Here is a 20,562-nt window from a genome sequence, read left to right as displayed (position 1 = left end):
ATAAAGAAGCCGCATCTAATAGCAAATTCTGCATCATAATTGCATTATTCCCAATGATCCTTATTTATGTGGCACAGTAACAGTTAAAAAAGGGCGGGATACTAACATTAAGAGGCTGTATGGGGGTTGGCTTCACCTTGCACTTTGTTCCTTGTGTGCTTCTATCTTGTAACACATATTACTGTAGCGAGTACTGTAACGAGTATGGCAAGAAGTGAAAGATGTAAATATATCTTAATCCAGCAAATTCCATCTGTAATGAAAAAGGAGAAGGTTACCATTAGCGCTTTGGTTGGCTACTGTTTATTGAAATATGGATAAAATAAACAAGACAAGGTTAAGCCAGATAAGTGAATTTATACAGATATTTACAGTAGTGCCCTATTAAACTGTAAAGCTGAAAAGACACAAGTTCATCAGTTTCAGCAACTGACCAAAATCATTGGCTAAAAAGAAGGCAAAGACGTAATCTGATTTCCTGCAGAATTGATCTTTAAGCATCAATGTGAGTAAGGGATATATGCTCATATATGTAGGAAGAGTGTGAATGTGAGTGGGTATCTGTAGCTACTGGATTAGTATGGGAGTGTGCATGAGTAAATTAACACATATGACCTGCTTATAGTGTTCATCAGAGCTTCTCTGTAATGAACCAATATGGGCACAAATTAGAATCTGCTTTTCTTTAATTGCATGCAAGTTGCAGTGGGCATTTTCGTAATATGAATAGCATCAATTCTGGCTCACATAATTAATAATGAGATTAGGGTTTGATTTGATTGACAGAAGTTGTGGCCATTGATGCAGGTCACAGGTAGGGGAACCCCCTTGTAATGTCTAAAATCCTTGCCTTTGACCTACATGAAATCAGGATCCAAAACAGATTGTTACTGTTCTGCCCCCCATACATACATTTTCTTTGTCCCTCTGTCTGTGCCTACCCACATGGATATAAAGGGAAGGATGTGCTGTTCCTGTGAGCAGGATTCTGTACCCAGCAGGTAAATTCTGCCCCCAATGCCTTATCCTTCAGTGATACAGTGATTGTGCTGCCATTGGCATATAGTCTGTCAGTGCCAGTATCTCTGTAGGTCCAACTGTAGGACAGGGTTGGTGAGTTTGATGGGACAGAACAATGAAGATGGCAGAGATCAGTGGAATTCCCATCTAATGTCTTCTCTATTACTGGTGTAGGGATGGGGAGAGGCTCTGCAATTAGAAACAGATCATATTTACACAATACATATGTAACCCTATTCTGGCTAATAATTGCCAGTACCGGCTAGTAGGTATGAGCACGGGCACATGTGACTCCAACACACAGGCTGGGCCTTCGCAAAACGGAAGAATTACACTTGAGAGGTGTTGCAGAACTACAACTCTCTACTGCCACAACGTGTATATAAGTAATTATGGACGCCAGAGGTTCTTTTGCATTGAACTAGAACTTGGTTTATTGATGGTACACAGCATATGCAGGGTTAATACTCACAGCTTTGAGGTAGAATAGCACATAAATGTCAAATGTAGTTGCAGATAGCAGAAATAGTATGGCACCACTGTGGAGATAGGTATAGGGGATAGCCAGGAGTCCCAAAGATAGTGTCTGCTTTATCTGGACCGGATCCCTACAGCGACGGTGGTTCAGGGGTTAATAACAGCCTAAATCCTATGTCTGACACTGCGGTCCCTACAGTAAGGCAGCAGAGCCTTGGGTGTACTAAACCCTCTATAGTCTCCTATGTGGGAGCGTATAGCTGCTCATACTAAATAACCCTGAACTAAGTCACACTCCTAAAGCGTGCTATAACAGAGTCTAACCTGCAAATGACTACACCTCATTCACGGGGTCCCTGATCCCCGACTTAGAATCACTAGATGGATTGGCTTCCTCTAGGGCACAGACTTCTGGGCCAAGTTGAGAACCCAGGCTCGATGTGCAACCTGTTCTGAAGGATAGGAATGCCAAAGAGGAAGTGCCCACACCCTGCAAATCACTATATTACAGTGTGCAGGAAGTGGTCATCCTAACTAAGGGCCAATAAGTGCATAGTGACACATAACTAAAGTGGCAACACTACATTCTGCTCAGTAACAGCAGATAGCACAGTGTAGGGCTAAAGCCATAGGGAGCTTAGTTCCTATGGGTCCCTACATTCTCCCCTGGGAAAACCCATTCCGACCCGGCAATGGAGAGAGAATGCAAACACATATATCAAAACATTAGTTTGAAAATATTGCAAAATAAACAGTTCCATACAACCGCTTCAGATAGTCTCTCCTGAGATCTATCACGACATAATGGATACTGCAAGAAAAAGCATAGTTAAGGCACAATAGTGAACTGTTACTGTTACGTTACTGGAACATATATACAACCCACATGAGTGTCTACCAGAGAACACTCAGGCCTATACTTAGAGAACCATGGGATAACTCCTGTCCCTGCTCAGGGTTTCCCAGGCACACACTTACAACTTGGGAGAGTCCTGCTGCCATCAGGCCCACCCAGGCACTTGCTTAGATTGTGGTGAGGTTTTACATAGTTCGTTACACTACCCCGGTTGGGTTTTTCTGAAAAGGAAAAATCATATAAAGCACATCTTAGCAGTGCAAACATGTAAGTGCAAACTTTAATCAACTGGCCCCACCAAAAACCATTCTTCAGTCAATGCATCTCATCCCACCCTAGCCCAGTGTTCATAGAGTGCCAATTCTATGCACTTTGTAGGATATGAGAAGAGGTAGTAAGTCCCACCTTGATAGGCAAGTCAAAATAGAAGTTATGTTGTGGTGGGGGCTCAGCAGTCTTTTTTTTTTTTTTAAGAGCCAACTATTTACAAAGCTCAAATTAGTCTCTTAGGGGGGAAAAATGAAAATTAGACAGCCCAACAACTTTTGGGCAACAGAGGAGATATGGTGCAAGTCTCTAACTCATGTGAGCGAGTCCAAGCAAAAACTTTAAGGGAAGAGGTTCCCAATACTGAAGATTATCCAGGCATCCTAGAGCCACTGTGGGTATTCAGACTAGGGTCCCAAACCTCTCAACAGTGTCCTCGTAGGAGATATAGTACCTTGGATGTGGTTTGTCTATGCGAGCACCGCTGGGGAGCAACGCATTGATGCAGAAGTGCTTCTCCTCACTGTATTTGCCACAGCTTTTAACAAAATGCTTCATGATGGTACGGCCGTACCACCACTCATTTACTGTGTCGCACAAATAGGTGAGATCTTTCTCTCTTTTCTTTGGGTTTGCGTGGAACAAGCCAGCCGGCCCGATATCCTCGCGGCGACATAACTCCCCGTACAACCACTCCTCCAGGTGTCGATCCACTTTATCAAACACCCACTCAGGTGCATATGGCATGAAGTATCCGTACAGATCTCGAACCCGGAAATTTATTATCCGTTGCACCCGGGAGACTGTGCGGAAGACTTCTGGATTTGCTCTACCGGGGAGGACCCAAAAGGTACTCTCATCCACGTCTGGAAACCGTCGGATGGCAAGGTGCCTCTCACTTGAAGGGCCTACCTTGGTGCTGGTTGTAGCGGTAGTGTCGGTTTGTTGAGTCTCTGGGGGGTCATCCTGATCTCCCCATCCTGGAACTGACTCTGGGGCAGATTGTTCTGCAGGAGTATCAAGGACACTTCCTGAAGGTGATACCCCCAGAGTAGGTGATGGTCTGGAGGAGCCACGGCCGCGACCCCTCCCCCTGGCGGGTGGCTTGTTTTCAGCCACATCGGAGTCGGAGGACCCCATGATGAATGGGCCTTCCCCTGGCTGGCTCCCATAAACCTCGGACACTGACATGGGAAATGTGCCCTTTTTCCTCGCAATAGTGTAAGATGGCTTGCGTAGGGGGTTTGGAGACAGTCCAGTAATAGGAGCGCATTCAGGCGCTGTAGCAGACTCTTTATTAGGCTCTGTGGGTGGCTCTTTAGGTGGCTCAGTAGTATCCACTGGAGGGGTAGCTTCCCCTTTAATCTCTGTGTCTGTGGCGGCGATGGCCTTGGGAGACACACTATCCAGGGCTGAGACCACTGAGGAGGCTGGTTCACTGTCCTCTGGCTCCACAACAACATTGAAGGGGCCATTCCAGCACTCCTTTGAGCAATGGGGGCAGATGGAGCTAAATTTGTCAAACTCCTTTATAAGCGCTTGCCCGCACTTCCCACAGTAAGGGGTTACTAGGTGGATGTTGTCCCGTATCACCCTTATGCCAAAGTTCCCTGCCCATGTGTATCTGGGCTCAAGCTTTACTTTGTCGGGCTCCCGGAATGAAAAGGGATACTTTACCCGGGGCATATCCAACTCCTCCCATCCGTCCCAGCCGGCGTCCGCCATTTTGTTATCTGGGTACAGATGCTGTGGGGTCCTGGAGGTAGTATCCGCCACAGTGAAATGTCCACAACAGCAGCCGCTGTGTTTGGTAGGTGTGGACTGTATGCTGTAAAAGCTTGGGTAGCTGTTAAAGGCTTTCTTAGCTAAGTCAGGTAGCGATGCTGCAAGAGCTATCTGAGATGCGTCCGCACTCTCAGCAAGTCTGGCACAAAATGGCGCTCGTGACATCATGTCCGGGCACCTCCCTACAGAACCGCACTCGATTGGCTGTCTCCCCCCACGTGACTGGGGTGATGGGCGGCGGTTTCTGCAGCGCGCGTCTCCTTTACCAAGATGGCGGCGCTTTACTTCGCGCCAAATATGGCGGCGCCCACAGCTTGCAGCGTGGAGTAGGAGATAGGCGCGAAAATCACAAAATACAGTTTTAGTAGTCTGGGCACATGGGGCACTCGGGAAGAACCTCAAACCGAACCCACGGCCTTTTATACAGGTATTATTTCAAAGATCAGGCGCTTTGCTTTAGTGAGTCCGTAGCTGCAAAAGCGCTTGTCAGTCACTTTAATAAAGATAATACACGGCAGTGTGCAATAAGGGCCCCACGTTGGGCGCCATAAATGTAACCCTATTCTGGCTAATAATTGCCAGTACCGGCTAGTAGGTATGAGCACGGGCACATGTGACTCCAACACACAGGCTGGGCCTTCGCAAAACGGAAGAATTACACTTGAGAGGTGTTGCAGAACTACAACTCTCTACTGCCACAACGTGTATATAAGTAATTATGGACGCCAGAGGTTCTTTTGCATTGAACTAGAACTTGGTTTATTGATGGTACACAGCATATGCAGGGTTAATACTCACAGCTTTGAGGTAGAATAGCACATAAATGTCAAATGCAGTTGCAGATAGCAGAAATAGTATGGCACCACTGTGGAGATAGGTATAGGGGATAGCCAGGAGTCCCAAAGATAGTGTCTGCTTTATCTGGACCGGATCCCTACAGCGACGGTGGTTCAGGGGTTAATAACAGCCTAAATCCTATGTCTGACACTGCGGTCCCTACAGTAAGGCAGCAGAGCCTTGGGTGTACTAAACCCTCTATAGTCTCCTATGTGGGAGCGTATAGCTGCTCATACTAAATAGCCCTGAACTAAGTCACACTCCTAAAGCGTGCTATAACAGAGTCTAACCTGCAAATGACTACACCTCATTCACGGGGTCCCTGATCCCCGACTTAGAATCACTAGATGGATTGGCTTCCTCTAGGGCACAGACTTCTGGGCCAAGTTGAGAACCCAGGCTCGATGTGCAACCTGTTCTGAAGGATAGGAATGCCAAAGAGGAAGTGCCCACACCCTGCAAATCACTATATTACAGTGTGCAGGAAGTGGTCATCCTAACTAAGGGCCAATAAGTGCATAGTGACACATAACTAAAGTGGCAACACTACATTCTGCTCAGTAACAGCAGATAGCACAGTGTAGGGCTAAAGCCATAGGGAGCTTAGTTCCTATGGGTCCCTACACATATAATAAAGAATATTTATACATCATTCTTATATCTGTTTTGCTTCCTGTGAGTATCCTTTGGTCATTGCTTGGGGTGCAATCCAACTCACTAATTAATGGTAATCAGTTGTCCTCTCCTTTACCTACATTTTAATAACAGGAATTTAAATAATGAAGTCACAAGAGAATTATGTATCATAGCACTATGCACTAATCACTGGTGATGAGCGAATTTGTCCCGTTTCGCTTCGCCGAAAAATTCGGGAATCTTTCAAAAGATTCACGAAACGGCGGAAATGTCACACGACTCTTCTTTTGACACCCGCAACTATTTATTTTGACACGTGACTATTCTTTAGACGGCCACGACTATTCTTTTGACGCCTGCGACTATTTATTTTTCCGTGGTGAATTTTTTTATCTGTTACGCGAAACAATCCACCAATGGTGAAACGCAGAAATTCGCCACAAATCCATGCCTGGCACTAATCACTGAGTATTGGTGCATCAGTTCATGGATTGGCCAGCAGGTGGTTCCGGTTTCCATGTTGTGTGTCCCACACTCTGGTTGGGGGAGACAATACCTTTGTTTTTTAAAGGCCCCCGTTAGCGCTAGGCCACCCGCAGTGGGAGTGGCGTGTATGTGCATAACGAGTAAAAGCTGTGGAACAAATTCTCTGTGCCACAAATGACCTCTCTTATCGACAGTTCCCTCCTGGTGTGGGCGCCCTAGCACTTAAGGGGAGATTTTTTTTAATAAAAAACTATTGTTACCACCAACCGGAGTGTGGGCTGTATTGACCTGCACCTCTGATGGGAGAAACTGTTAGGGAGTGACAGGCACATTTGAAAGAAAACCCTTAAAAAATCAAATTGTAAAAATACTCAGAGCACTATTCTAACCTCATTTGCAGTTTACTTTTCAGTTTTTAGAATATTAGCAGTTTTCAAACTGGTATATGATTAATTTGGAAACTGAGACCACCTACTGATCATTTGGCTGGATTGGCTAAAACTGATTTTTCTGAGAAAAGAATCACCTTGTTATGTTGCTCGCATAGAACTGCTCAGAGTAAGGTAATGTTCATGATTTAAAGGGGATGTTAACCCTAAAAACAGTATTTTGCATAATGAAAATAATTGTAAGTTGTATTTGTCTGTCCCTTTCTATTTCATGTTCTGATGGTTCTGAATGTTGAAGCAATGTAGCACTCAAACACTCACAAACTCACTCTCTCACACACACTCACACTGACACACACACACTCAAACACTCACAACACTTACCCCACACTGTGACATTATAAGAAATGTCTCTCATTTCTCCATTAACAAGAAACAGTGCAGTGAAGATCCCAGAATCCTCCATTCTCAGCTCCCTGATCAGTAATGCGGTGCCACTGTTAGACCCTTCCAGCCGGTTGGGGAAATAATTCCCATTCTCTCTGATAAACTTCTGGTCTCTGAATTCAGCCAGGAGTATTCTCTTCCCATTGACATGAAACATCCATGTGACTCTATCAATGGGATCTGTCAGATTCAGAGGGCACGGCAGTGTGACAGTCTCCCCTACACGGCCAGTCACTGGGAGAGGGACGTCTCCTCCCCCTCCTCCTGCTGCTGCTTCTGCAACACATAGAAGTAGGGAATGAGCAACACATAGAAGTAGGGAATGAGCAACACATAGAAGTAGGGAATGAGCAACACATAGAAGTAGGGAATGAGCAACACATAGAAGTAGGGAATGAGCAACACATAGAAGTAGGGAATGAGCAACACATAGAAGTAGGGAATGAGCAGCACATAGAAGTAGGGAATGAGCAACACATAGAAGTAGGGAATGAGCAGCACATAGAAGTAGGGAATGAGCAACACATAGAAGTAGGGAATGAGCAGCACATAGAAGTAGGGAATGAGCAGCACATAGAAGTAGGGAATGAGCAACACATAGAAGTAGGGAATGAGCAACACATAGAAGTAGGGAATGAGCAACACATAGAAGTAGGGAATGAGCAGCACATAGAAGTAGGGAATGAGCAGCACATAGAACTAGGGAATGAGCAGCACATAGAAGTAGGGAATGAGCAGCACATAGAAGTAGGGAATGAGCAGCACATAGAAGTAGGGAATGAGCAGCACATAGAAGTAGGGAATGAGCAGCACATAGAAGTAGGGAATGAGCAGCACATAGAAGTAGGGAATGAGCAGCACATAGAAGTAGGGAATGAGCAACACATAGAAGTAGGGAATGAGCAACACATAGAAGTAGGGAATGAGCAACACATAGAAGTAGGGAATGAGCAGCACATAGAAGTAGGGAATGAGCAACACATGGAAGTAGGGAATGAGCAACACATGAAGTAGGGAATGAGCAACACATAGAAGTAGGGAATGAGCAGCACATAGAAGTAGGGAATGAGCAACACATAGAAGTAGGGAATGAGCAGCACATAGAAGTAGGGAATAAGCAGCACATAGAAGTAGGGAATGAGCAGCACATAGAAGTAGGGAATGAGCAGCACATAGAAGTAGGGAATGAGCAGCACATAGAAGTAGGGAATGAGCAGCACATAGAAGTAGGGAATGAGCAGCACATAGAAGTAGGGAATGAGCAGCACATAGAAGTAGGGAATGAGCAACACATAGAAGTAGGGAATGAGCAGCACATAGAAGTAGGGAATGAGCAACACATAGAAGTAGGGAATGAGCAACACATAGAAGTAGGGAATGAGCAGCAGGAACACTCACATTCACATTTTATGGTTCAGTTTTCATGTAAAACAGAGAGGGAATTCATCTTGGACCAGTGTCTCTTAGTTGGGATTTATCCTTAGTGAAGGCACAAAGAACATATTGCTGCTCTATAATATATGCAGATATCTGTGATATTCACACCCTAGATGCATTCTTCAAGTTATAATTCTCAGTATTGCAGTTAAGCTTAAAGGGATAGTTCACCTCTAAGTTAACTTTTAGAAGTTATTGGATGTCCTCATTTTTTTCTTTTAGATTGTCTTCCTATTCCGCCTCTTTCCATCTTACAAATGGGGGTCACTGACCCCAGCTGCCAAAAATCTATTGCTCTGAGGCTACAAATCTTGTTGTTACTGTTTATTGTCTATGAAGATTTAGTCTAAAACAACAGGACTTTTCTGACCCTGTTTTGCTTAAAGGGGAGGGCATTGCTTGGTAGCTTAATGTACAGAATGGCTTAATGCCCTATATACTGTATATTGGTAATGGGTGAGTGCAGAGGGGCTCTTGTTGTTGTCTGTATGAATTTTTGGTTACAGCTTCATTACACCCCCGCCTAATGGTTAAACATTTAGTAGCAAAGAAAACTTTCCCTTGTTTGCTGTTCTATCCCTAGAATTGATCCTGACTGTCACCACTTAACTACATTTGCAGTCTACCTCCAGTCATCATAGCATTCATAGATAACTATATTAAATGGCAAGTGAACAGTGCATCTAAGGGCTAAGACACATGGAGCTACGGATGCAGCCAGCAAGTTTTCATATTTTGTCTCACCATGTTCATACACCATTTGTTTAGTGTGTAATTTTGCCTCTAGAGCAGCAGTTCTCAACCTGTGGGTCGGGGCCTTTTGGGGGTCGAATTACCCTTTCACAGGGGTCGCCTAAGACCATCGGAAAACACATATTTCCAGTGGTCTTAGGATTAATTTTATGGTTGGGGGTTACCACAACATGAGGAACTGTATTAAAGGGTTGTGGCATTAGGAAGGTTGAGAACCACTGCTCTAGATGGTGCTAGAGTGCAAAGATTTTCCAGCAAAACACAGTAAGAAATGTCATAGATCATGTGTCACCTGGTGGTTAATTTTGGTATATATTTTTTTTCCTGTGTTAACTGGAAGAGGCATAACGTAACAAAGAACTTGGCTGCATCTGTTCTTGTAGCAGCTACTTGTTGTGGCTACAAAAATAGACAGTGCTGATAATTGTCTCTTCACAGGTTTCAGCAGAGACAGTTCACAGTAATGTCTATGGCAGGGAATTTTGTGGCATCAGGGTAGAGCCCCCACACCGGAAAATTAGCCTAATGCTCATTTCGCTCTGTAGATGCAGAGCTTTCTCAAGATCATCAGGTACCCAGACTGGTCTCCATGCATAATGCTCTCCATCCATAAAGCTCTTATTCTAATGGAAGAGCCTATATATGTTAAATTATTTCACAACACGGCTGAAACGTGTTATATAGAAGGTATTTCAAAGTCATCCCAAATACAACAAGGATTGAAGTGAACTAGATATAATAATAGATTAGCCAGATTCTATGGATGTGTTGCTAACGGATTAATATTTAAACAGCTGAAATCCATTCACATTCCCAAGGCGTGCATATTGAAAGTATAGAAAATATATTGATTTGAAAAGCATAAATTGAACAGCCAAGAGCAGGAACGACAAGAAATGTTTACCAAAAGTGGTTCTATTGGCTTACCCGACTTATATCTCATGTAAGCAAGTCAATGGGTGTTACAATTCACAACATATAAAGGCTATACTATAATATGTTGTACAATATACTCCCCCCGGCATTGCAGGCTGCTAGTTAGGTCCCCCCTCTTAGCCCCCCAAGCAGCTCTAAATATGAACACATCAACTACTTCTTACAGGTATCTTTAGGGGGCTATGTAATAAAAAGCATTATATTTGCTCAGGAGCAGTAACCCATAGCAACCAATCAGCAGGTAGCATTTACTGGTCACCAGTCACTAGCAAATATCTTATTAATTGCTATGGGTTACTGCTACTGGGCAAGTTAGGGCCTTTTATTACATATGGGGGTTAGTGTTTTATTCTTTCCATTTTCTTTAAAGTATTCTCTACATATCCTGTCTGCACAATGGTACAGTCTAAGAACAAAAACTTGTTCATTATAAATAAAGTATTAAAGTAATATAAAGGAATAAAAGTAATAAAGTATCAACATCTATTAAAAAGAAAGAGAGGAAAGAATAGGAAGACAAAGGACAAAATTAGATTTGTTAAAATTATCTGGTATTCTGACCTCGAACATGAACCAGTGTAAATGTATTTATATGTAATATGGGATGTTGCAGATCATTTACTCACCACATGGAATAAGGAAAGGTGGCCATAAGATGAGGAGGAGATCCCAAGCATTATATTTCATGTACATATTCACATGAAAATAAGTAAAATATTCCCACAACATCAATCTCTTGCTGCCTGCCCTTGATTTCCAAGGGTCCTACTATGGGTAACCATTCATCTGTGAAATCAAAATAAATCAAAAAATATTGAGTGAAACATGATTAAATAAATCTGATGAGTCTGTGGTTTGATAAGGGATAAAAGAATGATAGATAAATACTTGTTATTAGCAGTTATCACTTAGGGACAGCGATAGTCTGAATCTCCCTGTAGAAGTGAATGAGAGGCAGCAGTATAACAGGAAACAGGGGGGAGAAGTGGCTGTGAGTATAATATTAGTGATGTTACTGATGTGATGGTGGGAAATGCTGTAACCACTAAAAAAAACACCTATGTACGGATACTGCTGGTAAAAAATGTACATATCTTGATAAATTGGCCCACACATGGATTTCTGGATAACGGGTTTCCAGATAAAAGATCCCATACCCAGTGCCGGATTTCAACTGGGGACGCCCCGAGGCCGCCCCCACTCGGCGCCCCCCCGTCAACACGCATGCGCGAAACCCACCCCCCGCCCGCCTAGCGAACTCGCATGCGCCAAAGTTAAAGCTCCCATACGGAGCAGTGGGGAGAGTTCCCCATTGCTCCGTATGGGAGCAAAATGTTCAATTTTGCCTGTGGCGGGGCGGCATGCCGCCCCTATGCTTGTGCCGCCCTAGGCCCGGGCCTTTGTGGCCTCGCCACAAATCCGGGCCTGCCCATACCTGAAGCACAAACTGCACATATTCTGATGCATCATCTGCAATTGTTTCAAGGGTAGCTCCCCCTCATGGCTGCAATTACAACTGGAATTATGGGGAAAAAAACACTGCTTTGTAGGTTAAAAAAAAAATGGTGATTTGCATCTGAAATGTGACTTTACCATAAATTACCCTTTTTGTTTCACATTAGAGATGCCGTTTTATAACACATATAGTAAAAAAAAAAAATTAAATAACTACTAATATAAGTACTCATTTTATTATAACTACCAGATATTAAAATACCTAATCCCCCAAAACTATGCAATAAATCTAAAATACATGTTTCCATTAATCATCATTACTATTTATTTATTTTTTACACAAGGAAAAGAAGGGCACAGCACTGATAAAAATCTTTTTAACCTGTGCCCATGGGTAAAATAAGGGTCTCACAATAATTTAAGAAATATGGGTTACAGAATAAAAAAATTAGACAAAAATATGTTTTTGTATGTGTTAAAAGGCTGCATCACCAATGGATTTAGTTGCCATGTTGTTTAATTTGGTGCATATTTTTGCATTTTTTTCATCTAAATATTATTAGTGAGTTCCTAGTATTTGGTTAGCACATATCTATATCGAGCCGTAGTGTGAGATATCCGGCCAAAGCACATATGTTGGCAGGGCCGCCATCAGGGGGGCACAGGGGGTACTGTTGTGCCGGGCCCGGACGATATCCTTGCTTTAAAGGGGGCCCGGCCGTGATACAGTTTTTTTAGCTCTGGCCCCCTTTAAAGAACTCCGGGCCCTGTCATTGGTGGCCAGTGGAAAATTTGATTGGTTACGCCCCGTGCGTCCGTATGCACGGGGCGCAACCATATGAAAGGTGCAGATCAGCGGGGAGCCGGCACAGATCGCGAGGACACGGAAAAGGAAGGTGAGCTGGAGGAAGTCGCATGGGAGCTGGAGGGAATCGCTGGGTGTGGGAGGGGGCTGGACGAAGTCGCTGTGGGGGAGCTGGAGGAAGCCGCTGGGAGGGAGCTGGAGAGAGTCACTGGGTGTGGGGGGGGCTGGAGGAAGTAGCTGTTGGGGGGAGCTCGAGGAAGTTGTTGGGGGGGCTGGAGGAAGTCGCTGTTGGGGGGAGCTGGAGGAAGTAGCTGTTGGGGGGGACTCGAGGAAGTTGCTGGGGGGGGCTGGAGGAAGTAGCTGTTGGGGGGGAGCAGGAGGAAGTAGCTGTTGGGGGGGCTGGAGAAAGCCGCTGTTGGGGGGGCTCAAGGAAGTTGCTGGGGGGCTGGAGGCAGTTGCTAGAGGGGAGGGAGCTGAAGGAAGTCGCTGGTGGGGGGGCTGGAGGTTGCTGGGGGAGCTGTGCAGATGTTGGGGGGGAGCTGGGGCACATATCAAGAGGGGGGAACTGCAGGAAGTCACTGGGGGGGAGCTGGAGGATGCTGGTGGGAGCAGGGGGGGAGCCGGAGGATGCTTGGGCGGGTGGGAGCTAGAGGATAGTGGAAGCACGCTGGGGGGGGAGCTGGAGGATGCTGAGGGGGAGGAGCTTGAGGACAAGGGAGGGGGTTAACTGGAGGATGCTGGGGAGATGCTGGCTACTTAGGGGGCCCTGGCTACCAATGTCTGTGTGTCCTTTTTACTGATGGGAGGGGCCATTGGGGGGCAGGACGTGGGTGGAGGGGGGCCCAGAAAATTTTCTTGTGATGGGCCCCGTGATTTCTGATGGCGGCCCTGCATGTTGGTATAGGAAACCTCACTTACGGATATGGTCAGCACTGTGTGTCATTTCTTTGAATAGATGGCCAATGTCACCTACTAGTTGGTGGGAGAGACATATTTCTGTGGGACTACACTACATCATTAATAACACTTTAGTCTGCATTTGCCAGTGTTGCAATTTGATTAATCAGCTCGAGGGCCAAACAATCAGATCAGGCTAATATTGCTCCGCTCAAGGTATTACCTGTTCCGCACAAAGAGTACCGAGCAATGTTCATTCTAACATAGTATAGTCCTCCTGTGAGTATCATGTTCATTTTTCATTGCTCGGCATTTGCATCACCAGGTTTGGGTTTGAAGCTGAATGGTTTTTTAATTGCAGCTCATAATCTGAAGTTAATCATGTGGTAAAATACCATTCAGTCTGTGCTCTGTGTTTTAGTTACTCTATCTATTATAAATAACATTGAATATTAAGCATTTGAGTGCCGCAGACACTTTCCAAGATGGGGAGCCCCTGTAACAAGTTTGAAGCCCTGGATCATTGCTGCTATTGAGATGCTGAAACTTTAGGCTGGTGCAACAAGTTCAGTATATAAAATAGGGCATTTTGACCCATATTCATTTTTAGGGTTTAGTTCTCATTCAAATATTATCAGGGCCACATGAAAGGCTTCAGATGGGGTTTTTGCCTTCCTCTGGATCAACTAGCTGTTAGGCAGGTTATATATAGGCATTATGGTTGAACATGATGAACGTATGTTACTATATCAACATGATCTTTAGAGAGGTAGTTAGAATGCAGTTTTACACCGGAGAACAGCCCGAATTCCAATAACATGGTATCCAGAGGGTTAATCAAACTTGTAGTCAGAATGCAGGCAATGTTCGGGCAGGCAGCAATCAGAGTATTCACGAACAGGCAGAGATTCAAGAACTGTCGATAACAGCAAACCCAATTCTGTATGCCTCTTTTCTTTTGATTTTCCATGTATGTGAATGGGGTATCCACATACTTTTGCACAATAATATATTGGTGCTATTCCAGTAAAAGGCAATAAAAAGACCAATGGAAATGCATGTTAAGATTTTTCTCTCCCTTACGACTAATTTTAGTGTGATCCAACAAATCCGTCAAATTATCGTAAGGTTAGTGTGCACCAAATGATCTTACATTTAGCCATTTTTCATTCATTATTAGTCATTAACAATAGAATTTGCTCATTGTCCAATTGTTTACAGCAGTGCTGTCCAACTGGCGGCCCGCGGGCCGCATGCGGCCCTCGACCCCCCTCTGTGTGGCCCCCCACCTGTCTGGCTGCTTTGATGGCTTACTCTTGTGTAAGCTTTAAATGGTATCAGTACTGAGATTAACTGGCCCCCTGCATGGTTCCACCTCAGATTCAGGCTGTAATCAGGCTGTATTGTTTAAATATGTAATCCCCTGTGTTGTTCACACCTTTTAATCTCTGCATTGTTCACCCCCTGCAGTGTTCACACCTCAGGCTCAGACTCTAATCACCCACATTGTTCCCCTGTTCACACCTCAGTAATTGTATGTACTACCTGGCCTATGCTGCTCGGGGTGCTAGGGGTTGCTGTGCTATCCACAGGGGAGGAGGAGGCATATTGATTTAAGGGTGTGTCTTAATATGACATAATATAATTCTTTAACATATGAATGATGGTTGATATCCCTGCAGCGACCATTGTGATAAAATGGGTGTGGTTAAAAATGGGGGAGTGGCCAAAACTGGCTTCCATTAGCGACCCTCCACCATGTATGCGAGAGAAATTCCGGCCCTCGGCACCACAGAAGTTGGACAGCACTGGTTTACAGGACAAAGCAGACAGTTTTCTTAGCTTCAGCTAGACAATGTTGCTTGAGATGGCCATTTGCATCGATGGACAAAACGTACTTTTAAATGACCATTTCAGGATAAGCCTGGTCCTACGATAATGAAAAGTTCTTTTTAAAATCTTAGGGCAGTGTTTGTTGTTTTGCTCATACACCACCATACACTATCTTAGATAACGGTATGGTTGCTATTTTATACATACGTATCTTACTGCAGACTTGGCTTCCAAAACAGAACACAGTATTCAAGGTTTTGCCTTGGCTATGGCCTAAATGTATTTTGTCTGGGTTTTTTTAAGTAAATTCATAATAAGTCTATGTTCTCTATCCTATATGAATTATTGTATATTTGTAACACCCTTTATGGCTGTACCCAACCTTGTCCAGCTAGTTAGGTTAGAGCATGGGGAACACTGGTCTTGCTTTCTTAGGATGGGCCTTTGCTATGTGGAAGAGTATATCTGGAGGGTGTTGTTGAACTACATCTTCCACTGCCAAACATAGTAAAATAATGGAAAAGAAGGACACAAGGAGTTCTTTTGCAGCAAACTGGAAAATATAACTTTTATTGGCCAAGACAATAACAATGCAAAGCAGGGTTGCTCATACAGGTGAAATGGCAGGTGTGCAGATAGGCAAAATACAGCAATATTACAGCAATATTAAATTATGCAACACTATAGAGGACCAACTGGACTAGTAGACTCATGTCCTTAGGGTTTCTTCCTTTAATGGCCCAGATCCTTATAGACAACTTAAATTAGGGTGCTGAACTATTCCTGAATTCCCTGTCACTAATGGGGTCCCTTCACTAAGGTAGCAGAGGCTGTAAAAGAGACTACTTCCAGCTATCTCTCCTGGTTGGAGCCAGAAAGCTGCTCTTGCTAACCAGAGCTGACTATCTCACATTCCTAGAAAGTGCTATTACAGAACTAAACTGCTCTTACTATTCCTCGTCACAGGGTCCCTGCTTCCTGTATTCCCTAGAGGTACAGGTCCCTCTAGGGCCGAACACTTATTAAACTTATTAAACTTAGAGATCCACCCCCTTCCAAACACTATATTACAGTGTGCAGGAAGTGATTATAAGGCATATAAGCCAATGACACACACCATGCTAAGTAGCAAAACTGTGTAACTGTGAAATAAGGAAATGTAGGGATTTAAAGCTAAAGGGACTGATTACTATGTAGGTCCCTACATTTTTTTTTCTTTAAATTCAAGATCCCAAACACTTGTCCCAATTAAATCATTTCATGGCTACTAGTAACACTGAGGTTTATAAGTCCAGTAAGCCTGTGGGACTGCAGTTGAAGTTTCTGCCAAAGCTAAGATCTCTCTTTTTTTTAAAAAAAAGTCCCTATGTCAATTTTCTAAGTAATGCAATGAAAGAAATATATTTTTTGTAGTTCACCCACCTAAATTTCAAGACCTGACTTGCTGTGCCTTCTGAGTAATAGTAGAATGGGGCAACACTTACTCAATTCAAGGTAGTTTGTCCAACTATATTGCCGAAAATCTCCATGCCTCATAACAATATGGATTGTTAAAATTGAGTTCAGTGATTCACTTGAATTTTCTGCCTTTATTTTGCTTAACCATGATCCTCAAGGGATCATAAAAATGTCCCTAGGTGTCAGATAGGACCTACAGTATGTTGCATAAAGATAATGCTAAAAGGGAACCCTCTAATTACCTTAGGTCTGGTAGTTCCTACAGTTACAATCTCCCTTACTTTTTATTGAAGTTGGTGCTTCAATGGAGGTTTAAACAGTCTTCAAACCATGGCTCTAATGCAATAAAGTCTGTGCTGAGAAGTATTTAATAAAGATTACATAATGTTTATCCACATTCACTGATGAAACTTCTGAAGATGGTTTCAGACGTGGAGTAAACAGGAAAACAAAACAGTAGATCCTCTGGACCAGATTCATTTCTTTACATCCCCCTTTGAACAAATTAGTGGAGTAGGGATTCAGTCACAATTCAGAAAGCTCCAGCTAAGAATAACTCCACCATAAATGAGTCATTTATAGGAATGTGTGAGTGGAGACTATTCCCACCCAGTTGAGACATGCCCTGAGAAAGAATGGAGCTCTTGGCCCAGGGGTGTCAGATGGGTTTCCTAGCGTATAAAAGTGAGATGATCCTAGCCATCAGCCCCTTGGACAGTACTTCTTAGAGACAGTGGACAATGCAGGCAGCCCAAAGCTAAATAGGTCCTATGAATAAGATGTATCCTGAAGTAGGGCAGTCAGAGACAAGCAGATGACTAGCTAGTGAGGTGAGCTCTCTCTGGGGTATTTAAGGTAATTAAGGTAAGGGTATATAGCAGAGAAGCCATAACCTTGCAAAGAGCATTATTTGTGGTTATTGCTTTCGTAAAAATGTTACTACTTCTGGAAATCTCTTTATTCTATAGTTAAGGGATCCCTGGTACCTAATTTAGGCTTGAGCCTACCCCAAACAAGCTTAATTGATTTGTTTCAAGTAATGAGTTCCACCATTGACCCTCTTTTTTTAATATAGAATATTTTATTGTACATACATTTTTAAATTTAATCAGGAAACATTATCCAATGCTTGAAATAATAAACTTATTTGCTTAATACTGAACAATCTGTATTCATAATTTGGGAAGCGTAGTCAGGATAAGTTTTAGGGTAAGATCCCACAGAGCTTCAAAATGGCTTTCCACTGGCAACAATAGGAATTGCTAGTGGAAAGCCCTTCACATTGCTTCGGTAATCCAATTTGGAAAATGAAGCAATTTAAAGGGCTTACCACCGGCAACTCCAATTGTTGCTGGATTAAAGCCATTTTGGAGCAGTTCATCGCCCGCGATAGCAGAGATCAACCATGGGCGACTAAACCGCTCCATGGGTTCTTACCCTTAGTACATCAATATCTCGGCACCATTACTAAATGAGACTCTTTACACCAGCCACAGGACCTACCAACTTTGATTTATCAAGCAAGCACTCCATCTGTGGCATCCATCAATGTTCCTACAGAATTAAAAAGGATATTCTACTAACACACACCTAGTTGCATACTGCTCAATCCCCCTTATTTAGGTGGCACAGTAACAGTTCCAAAAAAGGGTGGGCCCTTAGCATAAAGAGGCTGTACAGGTATTGGTTAAGTTGGGTTTTGGTTTCACCTTGCAACTTGGTTTCTTGTGGGCTTTTATTTTGTAAGAAATATTACTGTAATTACTGCAAGTACTGTAATGAGTATGCCAAGAACAGGAAGATAAATATATACTTTAATCCAGCAAATTCCATCTGTAACAAAAAATGAGAAAGGTAGCATTAGTCCTGTGATTGGCTACTGTTAATTAAAATATGGATAACATAAACAGTGTCAGGGTTAAGCCAAATGGGTGCATTTAAACTGATATTTACAGTAATGCCATATTAAATAGTAAAGCTGAAAAGACTCAAGTTCATCAATTCTGTGCCAGTGTCCCATTCTTAAATCTTAGTTCTTCAGTAACAGCTAATATATGTACAAAGAATACATCTAAAACCAATATCTACACTTCTAAGTGCAACTGAATTTATAGATAATGTTAAAACCAGGGGAAATATATAATGAATGTGTGACTCCATTAGTGTTATATACTGGGTCACAATCCAGCCTAGAATTAACCAATATGGGCACAAATAATACTTTGCTTTTCATAAATTACATGCAAGTTGAAAAGAGCATTTTCATAATGGGAATAGCATCAATTCTATCTCATGGCATTAATAATGGGATTAGGGTCTGATTTGATTGGCAGAAGTTGTGGCCATTAAGGCAGCCCACTGGGAATGGAATGGGATCCTGGAATAAGCAGATACATATAGTGTGTAATCTACGTGTATTGTAATGTTTCAATCCTAATTACCTTTTATTTGTATAAACTTGGGATCCAGTTAGATTGTTAAAGTTCTGCCCCCCATACATACCCTTCCTTTGTCCCTCTGTCTGTGCCTCCCCACATGGATATAAAGGGACGGACGCACTGTTCCTGTGAGCAGGATTCTGTACCCAGCAGGTAAATTCTGCCCCCAATGCCTTATCCTTCAGTGATACAGTGATTGTGCTGCCATTGGCATATAGTCTGTCAGTGCCAGTATCTCTGTAGGTCCAACTGTAGGACAGGGTTGGTGAGTTTGATGGGACAGAACAATGAAGATGGCAGAGATCAGGGGAATTCCCATCTAATGTCTTCTCTATGACTGGTGTAGGGATGGGGAGAGGCTCTGCAATTAGAATAAATGAAACTTTAAAAATACATTTATTAAATAAAAGTTAAACATTATTCTAATAACTGTATAGCTTCTTGTTAGAACTCCTGGGCCAGTGTGTGTTATTAGACATTAATTCTGGGCCAAGGCCTACTTAGGGGCACATTTACTAAAACTGTATGGGGCAGATTTATCAAAATGTGAATACATAAAAATCACCCACGTTCTATTCATTCCTATGGAATTTTTAGACGTGTATTTATCAAATGATCAGTTCCAACTTTCACCCATTGATAAATACACTACTAAAAATCCCATAGGAATGAATAGAACGTGGGTGAGTTTTTATGTATTAAGCTTTAATCTCACACACTCACCCAACACAGTGAGATTATAAGAAATGTCTCTCATTTCTCCATTAACAAGAATTAGTGCAGTGAAGATCCCAGAATCCTCCATTCTCAGCTCCCTGATCAGTAATGCGGTGCCACTGTTAGACCCTTCCAGCCGGTTGGGGAAATAATTCCCATTCTCTCTGATAAACTTCCGGTCTCTGAATTCAGCCAGGATTATTCTCTTCCCATTGACATGAAACATCCATGTGACTCTATCAATGGGATCTGTCAGAGTCAGACGGGGTGTCAGTGTGACAGTCTCCCCTACACGGCCAGTCACTGGGAGAGGGACGTCTCCTCCTCCTCCTCCTGCTGCTGCAACACATAGAAGTAGGGAATGAGCAGCAGGAACACTCAAAGGCTGAATACATTCATTTCCCCCATACAAGTCCACCTGCTCTGAGCTGCAACAACTCTCTCACCTTCATGTACATACTCACACAGAAACATACACACACACTTACCCAACACGGTGAGATTATAATTATTGTCTCTTATTTCTCCATTAACAAGAATCTGTGCAGTGAAGATCCCAGAATCCTCCATTCTCAGCTCCCTGATCAGTAATGCGGTGCCACTGTTAGACCCTTCCAGCCTGTTGGGGAAATA

The 20,562-nt window shown here is 43.2% G+C and overlaps 1 protein-coding gene across 1 annotated transcript; it reads right to left on the bottom strand.

Annotated features, from left to right (window-relative positions):
- Positions 1–922: 922 nt before the first annotated feature.
- On the bottom strand, positions 923–20,287 carry LOC100490667 (CD48 antigen). Its single transcript, XM_031890817.1, has 2 exons — positions 19,936–20,287; positions 923–1,209 (listed from the first exon to the last, which is right to left on the bottom strand). The coding sequence occupies exons 1-2, from the start codon at positions 20,153–20,155 to the stop codon at positions 938–940; spliced, it is 492 nt and encodes a 163-aa protein (XP_031746677.1). The 5' UTR covers positions 20,156–20,287; the 3' UTR covers positions 923–937.
- Between the last annotated feature and the right edge of the window lie 275 nt (positions 20,288–20,562).

Source organism: Xenopus tropicalis, chromosome 8, assembly GCF_000004195.4.
Source record: "Xenopus tropicalis strain Nigerian chromosome 8, UCB_Xtro_10.0, whole genome shotgun sequence".
NCBI classification, from domain to species: Eukaryota; Metazoa; Chordata; class Amphibia; order Anura; family Pipidae; genus Xenopus; species Xenopus tropicalis.
The sequence above is the reverse complement of the archived record's forward strand: the minus strand, read 5'-3'. Positions and strand labels throughout refer to the sequence as shown.

Bases quoted from the DNA above. Each gene is read 5' to 3' on its own strand.
- LOC100490667 (XM_031890817.1), bottom strand. From the start codon at position 20,155: ATGTTTCATGTCAATGGGAAGAGAATAATCCTGGCTGAATTCAGAGAC. The intron at 1,210-19,935 runs GTGAGTGTGTGA...TTCTAATTGCAG, and splicing joins TTATAATCTCACTGTGTTGG to AGCCTCTCCCCATCCCTACA.